The sequence below is a fragment of the Daphnia carinata genome, chromosome 6 (genome assembly GCF_022539665.2).
Source record: "Daphnia carinata strain CSIRO-1 chromosome 6, CSIRO_AGI_Dcar_HiC_V3, whole genome shotgun sequence".
Lineage (NCBI taxonomy): Eukaryota > Metazoa > Arthropoda > Branchiopoda > Diplostraca > Daphniidae > Daphnia > Daphnia carinata.
The window spans coordinates 4,556,918-4,573,173 of NC_081336.1; the positions used below are offsets into that span (position 1 = coordinate 4,556,918).

Sequence of the window (16,256 nt, forward strand, 5' to 3'; positions counted from 1 at the left end):
CATCATTTGTACACGATACTTCAAAAATTGTGTTTTAAACAGAAAAAGCAAAGAATCAAACCATTTTAACACTTGATAATTTATTATTACAGAATCCTTAAACTCCTTTTTACCCCTCGGCTAAGCCGACATTGCGGTACATATGGTTTTCTTGATTTTATTTTATGACGATTTATTTTACAAGATTGACCATATGCCATCGTATTAGTTCATTACGTTTCCATCCCAAGTTGTATATTTCACGATATCCCTCTTGTTATTTTCAACAGGGTCGGAACGGACATATTCAAATGCTATGTATGCACAGTCCTTCGATCAGCAGGCAGTGTACCCGTATATGGTGAAGCTTCGCCTTTTAGTCTTCCATCGGTGAACGACCCTGTGCTAACCCCACTTCAGGAAGGAGCCTTACTCTGTATGGATACACTGCATCGGGAACTTGAACATCTCCCTGTTAATGGACACATTGTACACACTAACAAACCGTTGTTGGTTTTAGGGGACTTTTTTCAGGGAATGAGCTGATGAAATATATGATACCAACTCTCATTAATCAGCTCGGGCAACTAAAAAGTAAATCGGTGAACTCGTTCGAGGGAATTCAGCTACGTCTTGTTGAAGTTCACATCCTAAACAAATTTATTATGATATATAATTCAGTCGGACGAACTATGAGATAGTTAAGTAATGGAATTGATCTGAGACGAAATTCTGCCGCAAGCTACAGTACTTACTATCCGGCGCATTTCATTTCGAAAATAATGGGCCTGTTGAGCAAGGTGTTCATTCATTTCGTTCCATCGGGTAATCAGGATTGCCCTTATTTTACGTTCGGCAATGTCAACACCCCTGTTAATTATTTCTTTCGTCGTAGGGCCACAGCAGAGCGTTTCGTACGGGTCCTATATTGGATTGCGCTGTCTCCCTTTCTGCGGAATGAAGATGGCACGAAACAAGCAGAGAGGAAGAGAAAGAGCGAAAAGGTTGGCAAAACGCAAATCTAAATAAGAAAACAAAGTCAAGTGTGGAAATGATAGAGTAATCAAGCTCAGGCTTATTTGCTCGATCAATCGGGCGCTTTTACGTCCAGTACATTATTGCGTAACGCACCTTCTCGACGCCTTGATCCTTCTCCTTGGCCTACTGTGTTCTAGATACGGTGGCCAGCGCTGCACTGAATGCACGTCATATGTAAAGCATCTTCCCGTGTGGGAAGATTGACTTTATGAAATTAAGACAATAAAAATATAATGAACTCAGAGACGTTTTACCCACAATGATGCATGTATTTTCCTAAGCTAGGTATTAGAATACAAAGGGGATTTGAATAAAGAATATAAGAATCGTCTTGCGATACAATAGGGAAACTGGAAGTGAAGGGAGATAATTGTAATATAAGCTTCCCGTGGTAGCACGAGCTGAACACGAGAAGAAAAGCAACTGTAAGACAAAAATGTAACACAACTCGACGGTCAATTAGGGAAGGCTCCAGATTTGAAACCAACTGCTGAAGTCGTACACACGTCGTAGACTGACTTTCTTCAGTTTCCGGGTTCGTCAGGAAACTTCGTATATTGGCAAATTGGTGAATTGCTGTGCGAGTATTTGCCACCAATCGAAGATGTTTAAAATGGCCTGATAATGGTGCGATGATGGGCGTCGCCCGTGCCACCAATCAAATGTTTTATAAGTGGCGTGATGCTGATGAGTGATGACAGATGGATGCGTCAGCTAGCTAGCAGGTGTTCATCTAGGTCACCCACGCTGCGTATGTTGTGGTGCAATTAATATGTTCACCCTTGATCAGTAATAAACATGTCAAGAAGAAATATACGTTGAAGATGTCTATTTGGCTTCGTTACACATATAGCCCGTTACGTAGCCTCCGTCACGCCAACCTAAGCATCAGTATGCAAATGATTGGCAAGAATGCCGGAATACTTTTCGCTTTTGCTCATCTCATTATGTGTTTCTGCTATTGTGACTTAACTATGCGCAGCTAGCTATCCTTCCATTTTCGCTCACACACACGTAGGCTCTACGAGAGCGCACTCAACGGTACACAAATATGTCGCCGGCGTGCTCGTAATAGGAATAGATTTTTTATTATTTAAGAAAGACAATTCCTTTGTCTTTTTCTTTAAAAAAAAAATATGGAAAATGAAAATATTAAAGATAAAAATGTGGAGGAACTAGGGGGATAAGGCAACTGCATGATTTCGGTCGAAAGATGGCGATTTGTCAGTGTTTTCTCTTCAACCCGCTCACATCTGCGCTGTATCTCAGAAATTTTGCTAGAATGATGATAAATGATGAAATGATGCAGAACTATGCTAGATTAGACAGGGTTTCCGGCTGAACAATGGGTTATGTAATTTTTTATTTCAATGTTTCATATCATGAAAGCCAATTGTTCAACTTGGTAATACGTAAGCAGTAAAGATAAAAGACTTGGTTTTCAGGTGGGGCTTTATGTGACCAAAAATCAAACATTCCCCATTTCCTGCCACCGCACTCGGAACGAAATTTCCTGTTGACCTAGCATACTTTATCTGGCGTCACCGATAAGATGATAAGAAGGTGTTGAGAAATGGTATTTAAGAGTTATAATATAGTTCGATATTTTGCCACATCGTAGGAAACTTTGAGGAGGTACGTAATTAGACGAATTTCTGAAGGAATTTGTGGTTTTATTATTTTTTCTTGTGTTTGTTTGTATCGCATGTGTTCCTCATGTACTTTTCCTACATACGAATATTTCGGTTATCGTTTTCAGTAATTTTATATTGTATTTTATGTTCCATGCTTTTATTTGTTGTTTGGCTATGAATCTGGAAGATTCTGTCGATTTTGGATTTAACCAAAATTCGCAGTTTGTCGCTCTACTTTCAAGTAATTTCTTGTCTTTCCGTCATATCAAGGCTCGAAATAGTTACAATCCTCGTCATTTTCCATGTCTTACGTCGGTAGTTGACCTCCCTCTTTTTCGGTGCTTTCCTCTGTTTTCTATAGGGAATACGTTTCGGTATTGTTATTAATGTTTCGGGTGTTGACAATCATTTTAAAATCAGAATTTTCCAAAGAAGAGTCAGTGTAAAAATATCCCTCACTCGCGAAAAACGTGCCGTCAGGTTTTTATGAGCTTGAGGTGTTAAAAGAATTCAATTTTCGGATATTTCGTGAAACTGACGTTAAAGTATTGTTATTCGTGGTACAACATGAAAACATGGAATTGTGTTTTGTAAATAATGACGTAAATCCGAGGGCAACATTTTCGCTTAAATTATTTTTTGGTGATGATTGTACAGTGATTACTATTTCATTAAGACTATGGCTAATTGTTGATGTAATTTTGCTTTAAAACATCATTAGGTACGTGTACGCATCGTCATAGCCTTGAAAATCATTGGGATGGCTTTTATAAACGGACTGTTTCTCAGAAAGACACATGTCGCTAACGCATACAAAGAAGTCATATATGCCAAAATTGCCTGGGAGACAACAACCTTGAAAGAACTACAAGCCAGTTTTAATGATTTTGGTAAAAAAACGGACGTCAAAGTTGGGTTTGTAAAAGAATTCTGCGATAAAAACGGACTCCTCCCTATCGCCAGTGGTAGTCATTTTGCATTCGACTGTAACGGAGATTTAGACGGCGTTGTTTATGTAAGCATCGTTAGTGAAAGTGGGCGTGTTATTTGCCCTCCGACTTCTGTCCAAGTCAACCGCAGCGTCATCGTTGATGCTAAAGGTTTCCTGAGGAGAGCCAAATACAGAACAATGTTTCAACTTGGCTCAAGCGAAATTTGGGTCGAAGAAGACGGGACAGATCACAGGGTGTGATGAATGTAAAAACGATTAGCAATGCACTAAAAACCAACGTTTATTGTCCAATAACCCCAAACCCTAGTGGTGATGCAGAACATTATCCTTATTATATTCATCGTTACTTTTCTGTAGTTTCTCCAACTTGTATTCTAATTCTAACAGTTGAATAGTAGTTAACCTTAACCATTATAATGATGCAATACTGCCTATTGCACCCCTGTCTCCTTTTTTTGGCAAATATATGCATTAGGTCTCACTGATGAATACATTTTGATTCACTTAATAAAGCATTATGCAAAATGTAAGAAAATTAGGTGTGATTTTTGAAATTATAGCTAGGTTTTCTTATCATTTCCGAGATACGGCACAGGCGCCATATCCACTATACGAATTACTCAATAGACACTTCTCGTATTATCCCATGCCGAGGTGGGTGTTCAACTAAATTTGCTGTTTTGTTCGGATTCTCTTTTCCTTTTCTCTCAGAAACAAAAAGGAGGGAGGAAGCGTGACTATACCGAAAACGATATTTGTCGGGACTTTACCGTCGTATTAAAGCTGTCGTAGACTGGCAGGTAGCGTTCGTGACCGCCAGTTTAGCTGCTTACGATAACGTACGGCAAGTTTTTAGTGCCAAAATTATCCGGAGAGTTCTGAGGTTTTAGCTTATTCCCATTATCCCAATTCTCATTGCAAAATATCAAATGAAAAAAAAAAATTTTCTTTTTTTTCTCCAGAATTTTTCACGTAGTGGAGAATTGGAGATCAAGGATTTGCCTTTTTTTCGGCTGCATCTCTGTCGTAACTGAAGGTTATGTTTGATGGTATGTAGAGACTGCGTAGTTTAAGACAAACTGAATATTTGCGAATTTTGATCATGGATCATGGCATGGAACTATTTATTAAAAAGTTCTTCGACGGTGAAGAAGCAAGCGTGACTTTATTTTTTCTTTTGAGCAATCTCCAATATAAATTCAGTTCAATTTTTTCCTGTTATTCTTTAATCACCACTACGAAGGTCATATCTTAGCAGTAGCATTTGATCGAACTTCTAAATTAATGGACAACTGTTACTTAGAAGACAAAAAGCAGAGGATGGGGTACTTAGTGGTACACGTACAGTACACCTTTTCTCCTCTATTTACCAATCTGTAGTACCATCGATCAGCTGTAGGTGGCGCTTACGAAAATTCCCCACGTCACATAGTTTTCTGCATTTGACAAGTTAAAAGTGAATGTTTTTCTTGCCTCTTGATTATTAAAAAAGTACTATGTTTTTCCGTGTTCAGCCAATATGAGAAAAGGTCACTAGACAGCACCCAGCGTACTGCAATTGGTCATTGTAGTAACGGGTATTAATTGAGTTTTGTACTTGAATCGGTTTGTATGGATCCCATCAGAAGCTAACCAAAGCAGTCTGATCTTTGTCGGTAGAAGCTATAAAATAAAAGTAGGCTGAGATCCATAACGAAATGGAAAAAGACCAAGTAAACAGAATACTTGAAGGGCTTCACAATGATCTGAAAACATTAATAGTAGAAACAAGAAAAAAATACACATCAGTTAAAGAGGTAACAGTACAATTATCCTTGATTTTCAGTATTAATGAAGTGGTTTATTACTTTGTCTAGGCATGTGAAGAAGTGCTGACAAAACTAAAAAATCCTTACAGTGGCTCTCAACTGACACTTCAATCTCTACGAAACATTACTAACCCAGCCCTGTATCCCCTTATTCAAGGATGTGAAACTAAAGACCCAAAATTAACAAAAGTGACAATTTTCTTCTTTAAACTATGCAGTTTGTATTTTTTAAAAACGGTTCTTACATATACAGGTTTGCTTAGGAGCCATCCAAAGATTTGTCACCTATGATTTACTAGATGAGAAAGGAGCTAAATATGTCATTAATGTCATGTGGCTTTTGATGGAGAACAGCATTGATGAAGTTAAAGTTCTTCAAACTGCTGCATTATTGCTTACCACTAGCAATTTAGTACGAGGAGATTCTCTGTCCAAGGTATAACTAATGCAAAATTTTTTAAAGTGAAATGAAAAAAATCATTGTATAATGTTTACAGTGCTTGGTACTTTGCTTCCGACTTCATTTTGCAAAAGATACTACAATTGGAAACACGGCTGGAGCTACAGTTCGCCAGCTTGTATCGCTAGTGTTTGAAAGGGTGGTTATAGAAGATGCCTCATCGAATGAGGAAGCGCCCGTGACAGGCGATAACAACTTTTCCGATGGAAACAAAGAATTTACTAAATTACCAGATTCTCCGCTAAAGACGCTAAATCCAATTGCGCAAGATGCATTTGCTCTTTTTCAAGTAAATAAAATTTTCCAATTAATTACATTTCTTCTTAAATTTACATTTGTTCCCAAAGGACCTAGTTATGCTAGTCAACGGTGATCAACCATCCTGGCTGGTCGGCATGACTGAAATGACACGAACATTTGGGATAGAATTATTGGAGAATATTTTGTCTACCTTCTACAGCGTTTTCTTCAAGGTACCTCTAAAATTGTTGTTATGAAGAAAAAACAAAGAATCATAAAATTGTAATACTTAATAATTGGACAGCACCAGGAATTTAGCTCGTTACTGAAAGAGAGAGTATGTGCATTGGTGATCAAATTATTCTCCCCTAATGTGAAGTCACAGTATCGACTTGCGATCGGCCATCAGCAACAGCAGTTACAGGCGCAGCAACCCATAACAACAGACAAACCATTTTTCCCTGTCAGCATGCGACTGTTGAGACTAGTGTCGGTTTTGGTTCAGAAATATTATTCATTGCTGGTAAGAACCAATTGGCCTTTAAGGGTTTTTCCGTTTACATAAGGAAAATCTTATCCGCGATTTTGTTATATTTTAGGTTACAGAGTGCGAAATTTTTCTGTCGTTAATTATAAAATTTTTGGATCCTGATAAACCGGCATGGCAGAGAGCATTGGCTTTGGAAATCCTTCATCGTTTATTGGCTCAGCCCTTATTGGTGAAATCTTTTTGTCAAAGCTATGATATGAAACCGCACGCAACAAACATATTCCAAGACACGGTCAATTCTCTTGCTGCTTGCATACAGTCGCTGTTTGTGACGACTCCTCCCGGTCTTGCTTCTTCAGGTATGTTGGTGGGCATCTATTGAATCTGTGTTCTGTCGTCATGTTTAGAATTTGTGTTTAGCTCAAGTGGCCTTGACCGGATCAACCTCCTCTTCCGCGCCGTTGATCAACAACGTTAGCATTGGACCGGGAATCACTCCTCAAGCTGGCTTTTATTATCGCGGCGTTTGGATACCAATATGCACAGCGTTCACTAGCGGGCAACCCAAAGCTACATTGTATGTTTTAAAACATCAGGCATACGCTACATTTACATAACTTATACACACACACACACACATGTACATATATATGTACGTGTGTGTGGTTTTTGTTTGGATTTTGTGCGTTGATATGTTAAATGATAGATTTTGTTTTTGTTTTTTTTTAGTTTGGAAATGCTGGACAAAACGGATCCTCCAGGCATTCAAGATGGTTATTGTATGTCTGTCGCATACGCTTGCCTGCTGGATGTTATCAGATCTATTTCACTTGTGGTACAAAACACGCCTAGCGCAACAAGCGACTTGTCGGCATCATCGGATAGATTTCCAAACGAGAAGGCTGTCGTTGACGATGACTCTTTTAGCATACAGCTGGTAAACTCTAGCTGGTGTGGATTACTAGCAGCTTTAACCCTACTACTTGAGGCTAGGTACACTTTCATGAATCTAACATGGTTCTACCTTTAGCAACGCGTTGTTATTGGATAATTTTTTTTTTTTAGCACTGATGAAACGAGCACGGAAAATGTACTAAAATCTCTACAGACATTCGCCAGTGTTAGTGGCCGTGTTGGATTGACGACACCTCGGGATGCTTTCATAACAGCTCTGTGCAAAGCATCGCTGCCGCCGCACTACACTTTAACTGTTCTAAACGCGTCCTCCCCAGGAACTGTCACTAATCGAGGTAAGAAAAACTGATAGATTAAAGTATTAGCATACATCTTTAGAATTTCTTGTGATGAACCAAGTAGTCACGCAGCCTAGACCACAGAACACGGAAAGCTATAACCAGCATATCGGCAATGCTGGAGGAAATACAAATGCTAATATCGAGACCGAATTCCGTCAGCATTTGATCGTGGCTGTCGGCTCTCCGTTACCTACACCTTCACAACCGGCAGGATCTCAGCAGGGACCAGTTGTTTTAACAGCAAAAAATCTGCAATGCATGCGTGCCATCTTGAGTGTAGCCCATTGCCACGGCGCCGTGTTGGGATCCGCCTGGCACATGGTTTTGACCACTTTACAGGTATCTGTGTATTTCCTACACACTTAAACTTGATATTAATTCGTCATTTTCTTTTCTTCCGTTTAATAGCATCTGGCTTGGATTCTGGGTTTGAAACCCTCCAGTGGCGGTTCTTTAAAATCGTCACGACCGTTGATGGAATCTAGTTCCGCAACGCTAGTGCCAAGCACGGCTGCGGTGTTGGCTGATTTGCCCGTCCTTTCGTCGATGTTAAGTCGTCTATTCGAATCAAGCCAATATCTAGATGACGTGGCTTTACACCATTTGATCGACGCGTTGCGCCAGCTGTCACAGGAAGCTCTAGAAGTAGCTTATTCCAACCGGGTTTGTACCGCTTCGATCTGGATAAAAGTAGATGAAATTCCAAAAGGTTGAACTCATTCAATTCACTACTTACTACAGGAGCCCTCACTTTTTGCTGTAGCAAAACTGTTGGAAACTGGCCTTGTAAATCTGAACAGGGTAGAAGTTCTTTGGCGTCCTGTAACAAATCACCTGCTGGAAGTCAGCAGCCACCCGCTTAACCGCATGAGAGAATGGGGAATAGAGGCCATTACTACGTTAGTTAGATCAGCAATTCAATATGAATATTCTACTCCTTTAAAAGAAAACCAGGTAACTATACGAAACAATTTAGCTTATTGTGTTTATTACAACAACAATTAAGCTATTTGTTTTTAAGACAGTCAACGAATAGTGACCTCTATTTTTCATAAATTTGACAGAGGTTGCAAACGCTGTTAATATCGCCATTAAATGAGCTGTCTAGTACCAGTTTTGCAGATGTGCGGCAAAAGCAAGTTGATTGTGTGCTGCATTTGCTGCACAGCTCTGGTGACATAATCTCTTTTGGATGGCCTCTGTTTCTTAATATTATAGGAGCTATCAACAATTCTCAAGGGTAACATTGAACAAGAGCATTCCTTGTCGTTGACGCTCATTTCTGTCTTCTTTGCATTTCTTGGGTTTCAATTTGAAATCATAAAGAGAAAATTCAGTACGCTCAGCGTTCCAGTGTTTACAGTTGGTGGTAACGGATTATCTCCCTGTTTTACCATGGAACTGCCTGCCTTTAGCAGTCGAAACGACCGGAAAATTTGGATCACAAACACAGGATCTCAACGTTTCTCTCACAGCAATTGGTCTTATGGTAAGGAAAGCACAGAACGGTTTTAAGAGATTCAAAGATTTTTCGATTGTCGGTTATTCAATTAATTTTTTTTATTCTTCTTTTTACCACATTGTCAATCTATTTTAGTGGAATATATCCGACTATTTCTACCAAAATCGAGAAATACTACGTTCGTCATTGTGCGACGAGAAAAATAAGGTTTTCCCAGATTTTCCTGGAGTGCCAAACATGGCCGCCTTTGACAAACTCTGGATGTGTTTGTATACCAAACTCGGTAATGAATTATCGGCGTGCCGTGGTGGATAAAAATTACAATTGAAATTTTCGATTTGCGTTTACTTTAGGCGAATTATGTATCGATGAACGGCCAGCAGTTCGTAAATCAGCTGGTCAAACACTCTTTAGTACTATTGCTGCTCACGGAGATCTTCTGCACCATAGCACTTGGCAGGCCGTGGTGTGGCAGGTTCGTTTGTCATAATTTCCTATCTCTTTTCCGTTTACATTCTTCTTATCTAATCTGCAGGTTCTTTTTCCCTTGTTGGATAACGTGAAAAAACTTTCGGGGCAAGCAAGTGATGTAAAGGTGGATACGTCCGGAAGTATGCTTATACATCATTCACGTAATACAGCACAAAAGCAATGGGCAGAGACTCAGGTGCGAATTGAATGTGACGCTTGGAAACAACAAAAATTATTATCTGTATTTCTTAACCACCATAGGTGTTGACTCTTTCTGGCGTTGCCCGTGTATTCCAGACCAAGCGGCCCATGCTGCAGTCATTGGACGAGTTTTCTAGAGCTTGGATTCTGTTGCTTGAACATATTGAAAATTCAGCGTTGAGTAAAAATTCAGAGGTAAATAATACTAAGTTACTAAGTTGTATCGTTGGTTTTCGTCAGTAAAGCTCATTCCTCGTTATTGCAATGATGTGGTGTTAGGTTTCGTTGGCTTCGTTGAAAGCGTTTCAAGATGTTCTGTCGACGACAACCAAGTGCAATTCCAACGAATCCAATGGCACTGGTTGCCACGATGATTTCATCTGGAACGTAGCATGGAAAGCCTGGCTTCAAATAGGAACGCTTGCCACAAGTCCGCAAAAAGAAGAGCGAGTGACTTATATTCCGTCACAGCCATTCCTGACTGCCTTAGTTCTTATATTTCCTGGGCTCTTCCAACATGTAAAATCTAGGTACAATCTCCAACATCTATTCCTAGTTACTCTTGTTACATCATCTTCAAGCCGCTTTTTCTTCTTGCGCACATATATTTTTGCTAGATTTTATTTTAGGACGATTTATTTCACTAGATTGGTCCTCGGCTATTGTTTCAGTTTATTAACGTTTCCGTCCCAAGTTGTATATTTCACGATATACTCTTGTCATTTTTAACAGGTTCGGATCGGACAATCTTCAAATGTTATGTACCGTCCTTCAATCAGCAGTCAGCGTCCCCGTACATGGTGAAGCTTCTCCTTTTATTCTTCCATCGGTGAACGACCCTGTGCTAACCCCACTTCAGGAAGGAGTCTTACTCTGTATGGATACACTGCAGCGGGTAATTTGAAAATCTCCCTGTTATCGGGTACATTGTACACACACACTGACAAACTGTTGTTTGTTTTTTACAGGACTTTGTTTCTGGGAATGAGCTAATGAAATCTATGATACCAGCTCTCTTTAATCAACTTTTGGTCTTTGCCGGTTTTGCGTGTCAAGCTCCTACATTCGGACAACTAAAAACTAAATCGGTGAACTCTTTCAAGGGAATGCAGGTACGTCTCGTTGAAGTTCACATCCCTAAACAATTTTATAATGAAGTGCTAATCGAACAAACATTCGAGCAGTTACATTAAGTTTGTATTTCATTTTGTAATTATTTTCATTTTCAATTGAGCAGTCCGCAGAATGGGTTACATTAAACTACGTTCCGTTTGGAGAAAAGTGTTTAACTATGGCTGTCCATTTGTATGGAAAAACGTGCCAAGAGGAAGTCGTTAATCAGTCTCAAGTCCTGACCAGTATTATTCGAGTAAGTTAGACTACCTTTTTTTTTGTTTTACAAAATCGATTCATTCTCAGAACGGCCATCATTTTTCCAGTGCCTGCGTTTACCCCTTAGTTTGAAGTATGATTGCACTTCTCAAACAACTTGGCGGCTAGCGGTTCATTCTCTACTGCGCGTGCTTCGTCTAGGACTACCAATGGCCCGGCACAAGACTGACAATCATGAGAATAATCCGAATTTACAAGAAACCATGCTACCGCTTTGGACTGAAATAACCCTAGCGCTAGACGAATTTCTCTTCCCCAAAAGGTGAGTTCATAAGGAACTCAAACCAATTATACTCCAGATTAATCATCCGTTGACGTCTAAAAAATTATCCTCCTTGTTCTAGCGTTCCTTTGGCCAATCAAACACCGGAAGAAATTCAGTCGGACGAACTATTAGATTGTCAAGTAATGGAATTGATCCGGGACGAAATTCTGCCGCAATCTACTTTCTATCCGCCGCATTTCATTTCGAAAATAATGGGACTGCTGAGCAAGGGGTCCATTCATTTCGTCCCACCGGGTAATCAGAATTGCCCGCATTTTTTGGTGCGACAATATCAAATTCCCTAATCAATCGTTTCTTTCGTCGTACAGTAGATAGCGAAACTGGTTCTAAGCTGCGCGAAGAATTTGCCCGCATCTGCTTTGAAGTGTTGTTGCAGTTTTCGTTGATCCACGAAGAGCAAAGACAGCTACAAGAACAAAACAAAATGTCTACCAGCCAATCCAGCCAGGTTACTAATCAGCTCGCCATCACCGCACTACTCGATCGATTTCATAAGGTCCTTGCCGCCTTTGCTCAAGACGGTAAAACTGGTGGTCAATGCCCCATGCCAAGGTGAGTGTTCTACTAAATTTGCTTTTTTTGTTCGGATTCCCCCAGAAAATAAAAGGGAGGGAGGAAGCATGACTATACCGAAAACGATATTTGTCGTGACTTGACCGTTATATTTAAAGCTGTCGTAGACTGGACAGGGGGCGTTCGTGACCGTTGGCTTAGATGCTCACGATAGCATCTCATTCCATGTATTTACCGACAACTCTATTGTTTAAATATTCTGTCTGTATAACTTTGGATAGGTATCGCACTGCTGAAATTGCATTCACTCTACAAGGTCTTTCATCTCTAATATCCGCTCTAAAGAAGATTCCAACCAATAAAGGTAAAAATAGCATTTTTCGATTATTCGCACGAGCGTCTGCGAACGTGCCTTTAACACTCTTTCTACAAGAGTTGCTAAGAATAGGCTAAAATCTGCTCTAATCTTCTTTTTTTGTTTTTTGATTTTTTTTTCATGTTCTTTTTCATGGCTCTTCACTTCCACTTTGGATTGGCTGACGCAGTGAACCCTTTGACTTGGAGGCAACTTATATCTCTGTATCCGCACTTGGTTGAACTGACGGCCGTAGATTCAGCTCGGATTGGACGAAATCTCCGCGATGCACTTTGTCAGTACTCTGATTTGTTACAGCCGCCAGTGGCCAGCGGTCTACCTTCAATCAACGGAACTTAACAACGTGGAGGCTCAGACCACGTAGTTCAATCGAATTTCAATCAAGAGAATGGCCATTGAAAAATTGATCCTCTCTTCCCGCCCAATCAGAAGCGCGTGATTCTCCCTTTTTTTATTATTTTTTTTCCCTGTATCGTTCCATGGTTCTTTTTTTTTTCTTTTTTTGTTGCTGTTGTTGTTATCTTAGCGTGTTTCATATTGTGCCAAGTGGTTGGCAACAATAATGTAGGCCACGTCGTTGAAATATGGTTCTTGGTCTGTATTCCCAATTTCTATTATTATTTTTAATTTCTCTTCCTACGTCTTCGTTGTTTAGGATGTAAGTGGCGTTTATATATATATAGATACATATATCTACGATGCCCGCATCGTCGCGGCGTAACCTCAGGCGTTGCGCATTAATCGCAGGATTAAATGAAATTATGTAGTATCGTCTGCAACGCGTACGACAATGTTTTTTATCACTTGATTATGGCTCGACGTTTAGCTGCGAGGCGGTTCATTGCTGAGTGATGAAAATCCATAATGCCAGGCAAGGCAAAGACTGAGCACGTTGGCCCCATCCACACTGGCGATGTATATCAGCCGCTAAACAAGTTTGGCGTGGTAATCAATACGACTCCGTCCCCGCCTACTCAGTTCGCCTACACGATTTTCTGTGTGCAGCTCTTTGTATACTTTCATATCTGACTCCCTTCCTGCATCTCCTATTGAGCAGAGCGTTATAGGATGTCGAACAAAGTCATGATAGACATCAAAGTTTGAGTTTTAAAGATCGCATGTATACATCACGCTTCATGCTATAATCGACCCTACCATCTCAACCTTCTTTTCTTTTCTTTTCTTTTTTTCTTTTTTTTCGATCTTCTTTTTCGGTCTTCTCCATTGCTGGTACCAATCTTTTGATCTATTGGGTTTACACAAATAGCAACTTCAAAGGGACCAGAAAACGAAATATAGCAGTGCTAGACAGAAATTCCAAAGCATCGCTCTCCAGGCCGCAACCTTTCGAGTAGTCAAAAGGAGAGAACTTGTGATTAAATTAACTTACAAACTCAATCAGAGCACGAGCCCTTTCCTTTGTTTTGTAGCAACGGTTTCTATATTTGATGACCAGAGAAGACGGAGAGTCTTAGATGTTGGGCTGAGGTATTTACGCTGGTTGACGATCGCATCAACGCCACAGACAGCACGTCAGCCACAGTGAAAATCCTCCAGACAAAAAAAAAAGAAAAGAATTGGTTTTTCTTTGTTTGTTAGTTTGTTTTTCACCTTTGTGTTTTAATGCATTTTGGGGAAGTTCGGCAATCACAAACAGTTTAGCTAGCCCAGGGTATAGAAAACTTCGCCACAATGTGTGTTATATCCCCAATCCCGTATTTGGCCATTTGTTATGATTTCGAAGTACACATTCCCGTAGCCGACGTCGTCTGCAGAAATTTTAAATACGGCTGTGACCCCATGGTTAGTGGCTCTGAAATTCCTCTTCCCACCAAACTGGCAGTTCTTTAATTTTTTGGTGCGATCAAATTACCCTACCTCTGCCTACATATTTCAATACTGATGTCCGAGTTGATCGTGGTATACTACAAGCCAATGCGGATCATCCAAGGTGAGGGCTATTGTAACCGAATTCAACTCCTTCCCATTATCTTAACGTGTATCCATCGTTCAATGTCGCTAAATAACAATACTAAAAAGTTATCAAAAAAAAAAAAAAGTTCAATAAAGGTGATGTATCACTCGAAAGTGATACATCACTTTTATGTCTTCGATATCACATTTTCAACGACGGAGATAAAGTTATTTATCAGAGGTTTCCTTTTTTTTTTATTTTGTTCGCCCGTAATTTAAAGCAGTTGAAAACGAAACAAGGTAATGCGCGTTAATCACGCAAGACGCCGACGTCCTTGCAAAATCGTCACGTTTAGGTTAACGTAGATGCGGTTCAGTTCGCGTGACTCACACGTTTTTATAGTCAATGTATGATTTCCATTGCTGCTCCCCCGCACAGATATCTATACTCGAACTCACCACGTATTTATATAAAGAAATCACGTTCTCTGTGTGAATTATTCTATCTCATCAAGTATACGTGTTTGAAAAGTGCAATGAAAATCCAACCAAAAATGGAGCACTCTGGATAGTTTGCATGCGTAAACTCCCTTTTGGGCGTGACTTGCTTCCTATAGTTCCGGAGAAGTGCAAATTATCAAAAAACGACCAAAGTAGATAGAATAACAAAATTTGCAAAAAAAAAAAGGAACTTCATTGTTCTGACAACAAATCCGTATTCTAAACTACTCATATCCTTTATGGACCAAAAATAATACGGTATCTCCTTCCTTGAAAAGCATCCTTGTTTCGTGTCACGCCTCGCTCCGCCGCTTGCTTCACCAAAGTGTAAACTTCCGATTCGGCTCTTATTCTTTACAATAGGGGGCCTTTCGTGAATTTTAAAAGATACAAAACTGCTCCATAACTAGGACCTGAATTGCTTTTTAATGCAAATCGGTTAAGATAAAGTACAATCAAATGCGAAAAACGCGCATAATGTATCACGTTGCGTTGCAAGTTTACTGTAACCGCTCGAACATTTTTATACAAGACCAGCTATCCGCGTACAACACACTTGTCATCGATTTTTGGCTGATATTTATTTACCTCTAAGTAAAATTAAAAAGAGAAAAATATAAATAAATAAACCTTTTCTTAAACAGATTTTGAATGGGTCGTGCGAACGTTATAGATTCCTATGTTCCTTAGTTATAAGAAAGCTAAACCTTATCATCCGACCATGTCTTTCTTACGTGATGGGCCTCTAAATCGTTTGTGATGATGTAGGAACTGTCAGCAGCCTACCCGGTGACCCACCCCGGAAGCGAAATTTGATTGCCCTAAGTAAATAAAAAGGCTGTTATTTTAATTTATTCCATTTTTTTTTATATTTTGGTTTATCGCTTCTTAAAGTTATGTTACGTACTTACAGGCTACGCAATTTGTCACCGTTGCATTATTCCAATTTTAAAAAAATCAATCGACAGCCATGAGAGAGCAGTTCGACAATACTTTGTACCAAAACGAAATGACTACACGTTTCTTTCCATTCGTCACTTTTCAAGTAAAACTAGCGGATGACGTTTATTCCGGCGAAGACAAGACGCTACATGGTCGACTAGTTAGGATGAAGTCGACGACGTTGCCAACAGTCCATCGCCGGTTCTTGTTCGTGATCAATTAGCATGGCATGTTGCCCCCGAAGCCACTGGTACATGCACAGCTGAACACAACTTGTTTGATGTCATTGTCAGCGCCGTGCGCCATGGGAGCGTCTTGAATATCCTTACACAGCGTATGTG

The 16,256-nt window shown here is 39.8% G+C and overlaps 3 protein-coding genes and 1 long non-coding RNA gene across 5 annotated transcripts in view; 3 read left to right on the plus strand and 1 right to left on the minus strand.

Moving 5' to 3' along the window:
* The window catches only part of LOC132088036 (low-density lipoprotein receptor-related protein 1-like), a 79,869-nt gene that overhangs the window by 14,511 nt on the left and 49,102 nt on the right, over positions 1–16,256 (minus strand). The window lies entirely within an intron of this gene.
* LOC130690218 (uncharacterized) lies at positions 2,615–4,084 on the plus strand. The gene is made up of 2 exons (XR_009000904.2): positions 2,615–2,652; positions 3,373–4,084. It is a non-coding gene; the product is annotated as an uncharacterized LOC130690218 (long non-coding RNA).
* On the plus strand, positions 5,091–13,167 carry LOC130690096 (protein MON2 homolog). Of its 2 annotated transcripts, none has more exons than XM_057513061.2 (28): positions 5,091–5,399; positions 5,460–5,600; positions 5,665–5,847; positions 5,909–6,160; positions 6,219–6,344; positions 6,416–6,634; positions 6,711–6,960; positions 7,022–7,178; positions 7,331–7,594; positions 7,667–7,851; positions 7,919–8,196; positions 8,266–8,520; positions 8,599–8,811; positions 8,922–9,097; positions 9,184–9,346; positions 9,455–9,602; positions 9,673–9,794; positions 9,855–9,986; positions 10,052–10,186; positions 10,271–10,521; positions 10,724–10,886; positions 10,960–11,103; positions 11,229–11,360; positions 11,431–11,645; positions 11,728–11,903; positions 11,981–12,221; positions 12,464–12,546; positions 12,728–13,167. In XM_057513061.2, exons 1-28 carry the CDS (start codon positions 5,301–5,303, stop codon positions 12,895–12,897), a joined length of 5,073 nt encoding a protein of 1,690 aa, XP_057369044.1. In that variant the 5' UTR covers positions 5,091–5,300; the 3' UTR covers positions 12,898–13,167. The 2 variants fall into 2 exon arrangements, with proteins under 2 accessions (XP_057369044.1, XP_057369043.1); XM_057513060.2 differs by having other exon boundaries at positions 5,092–5,399; positions 11,978–12,221.
* The window catches only part of LOC130690149 (hydroxyacyl-coenzyme A dehydrogenase, mitochondrial-like), a 48,699-nt gene continuing 42,646 nt past the window's right edge, over positions 10,204–16,256 (plus strand). The window contains exon 1 of the mRNA XM_059495867.1: positions 10,204–10,208. The gene's annotated coding sequence lies outside the window, so the exon portion shown is untranslated. The remainder of the gene's footprint in view (positions 10,209–16,256) is intronic.

Bases quoted from the DNA above. Each gene is read 5' to 3' on its own strand.
- LOC130690096 (XM_057513060.2), top strand. From the start codon at position 5,301: ATGGAAAAAGACCAAGTAAACAGAATACTTGAAGGGCTTCACAATGAT. The intron at 6,635-6,710 runs GTAAGAACCAAT...GTTATATTTTAG, and splicing joins AGAAATATTATTCATTGCTG to GTTACAGAGTGCGAAATTTT. The intron at 7,595-7,666 runs GTACACTTTCAT...TTTTTTTTTTAG, and splicing joins ACCCTACTACTTGAGGCTAG to CACTGATGAAACGAGCACGG.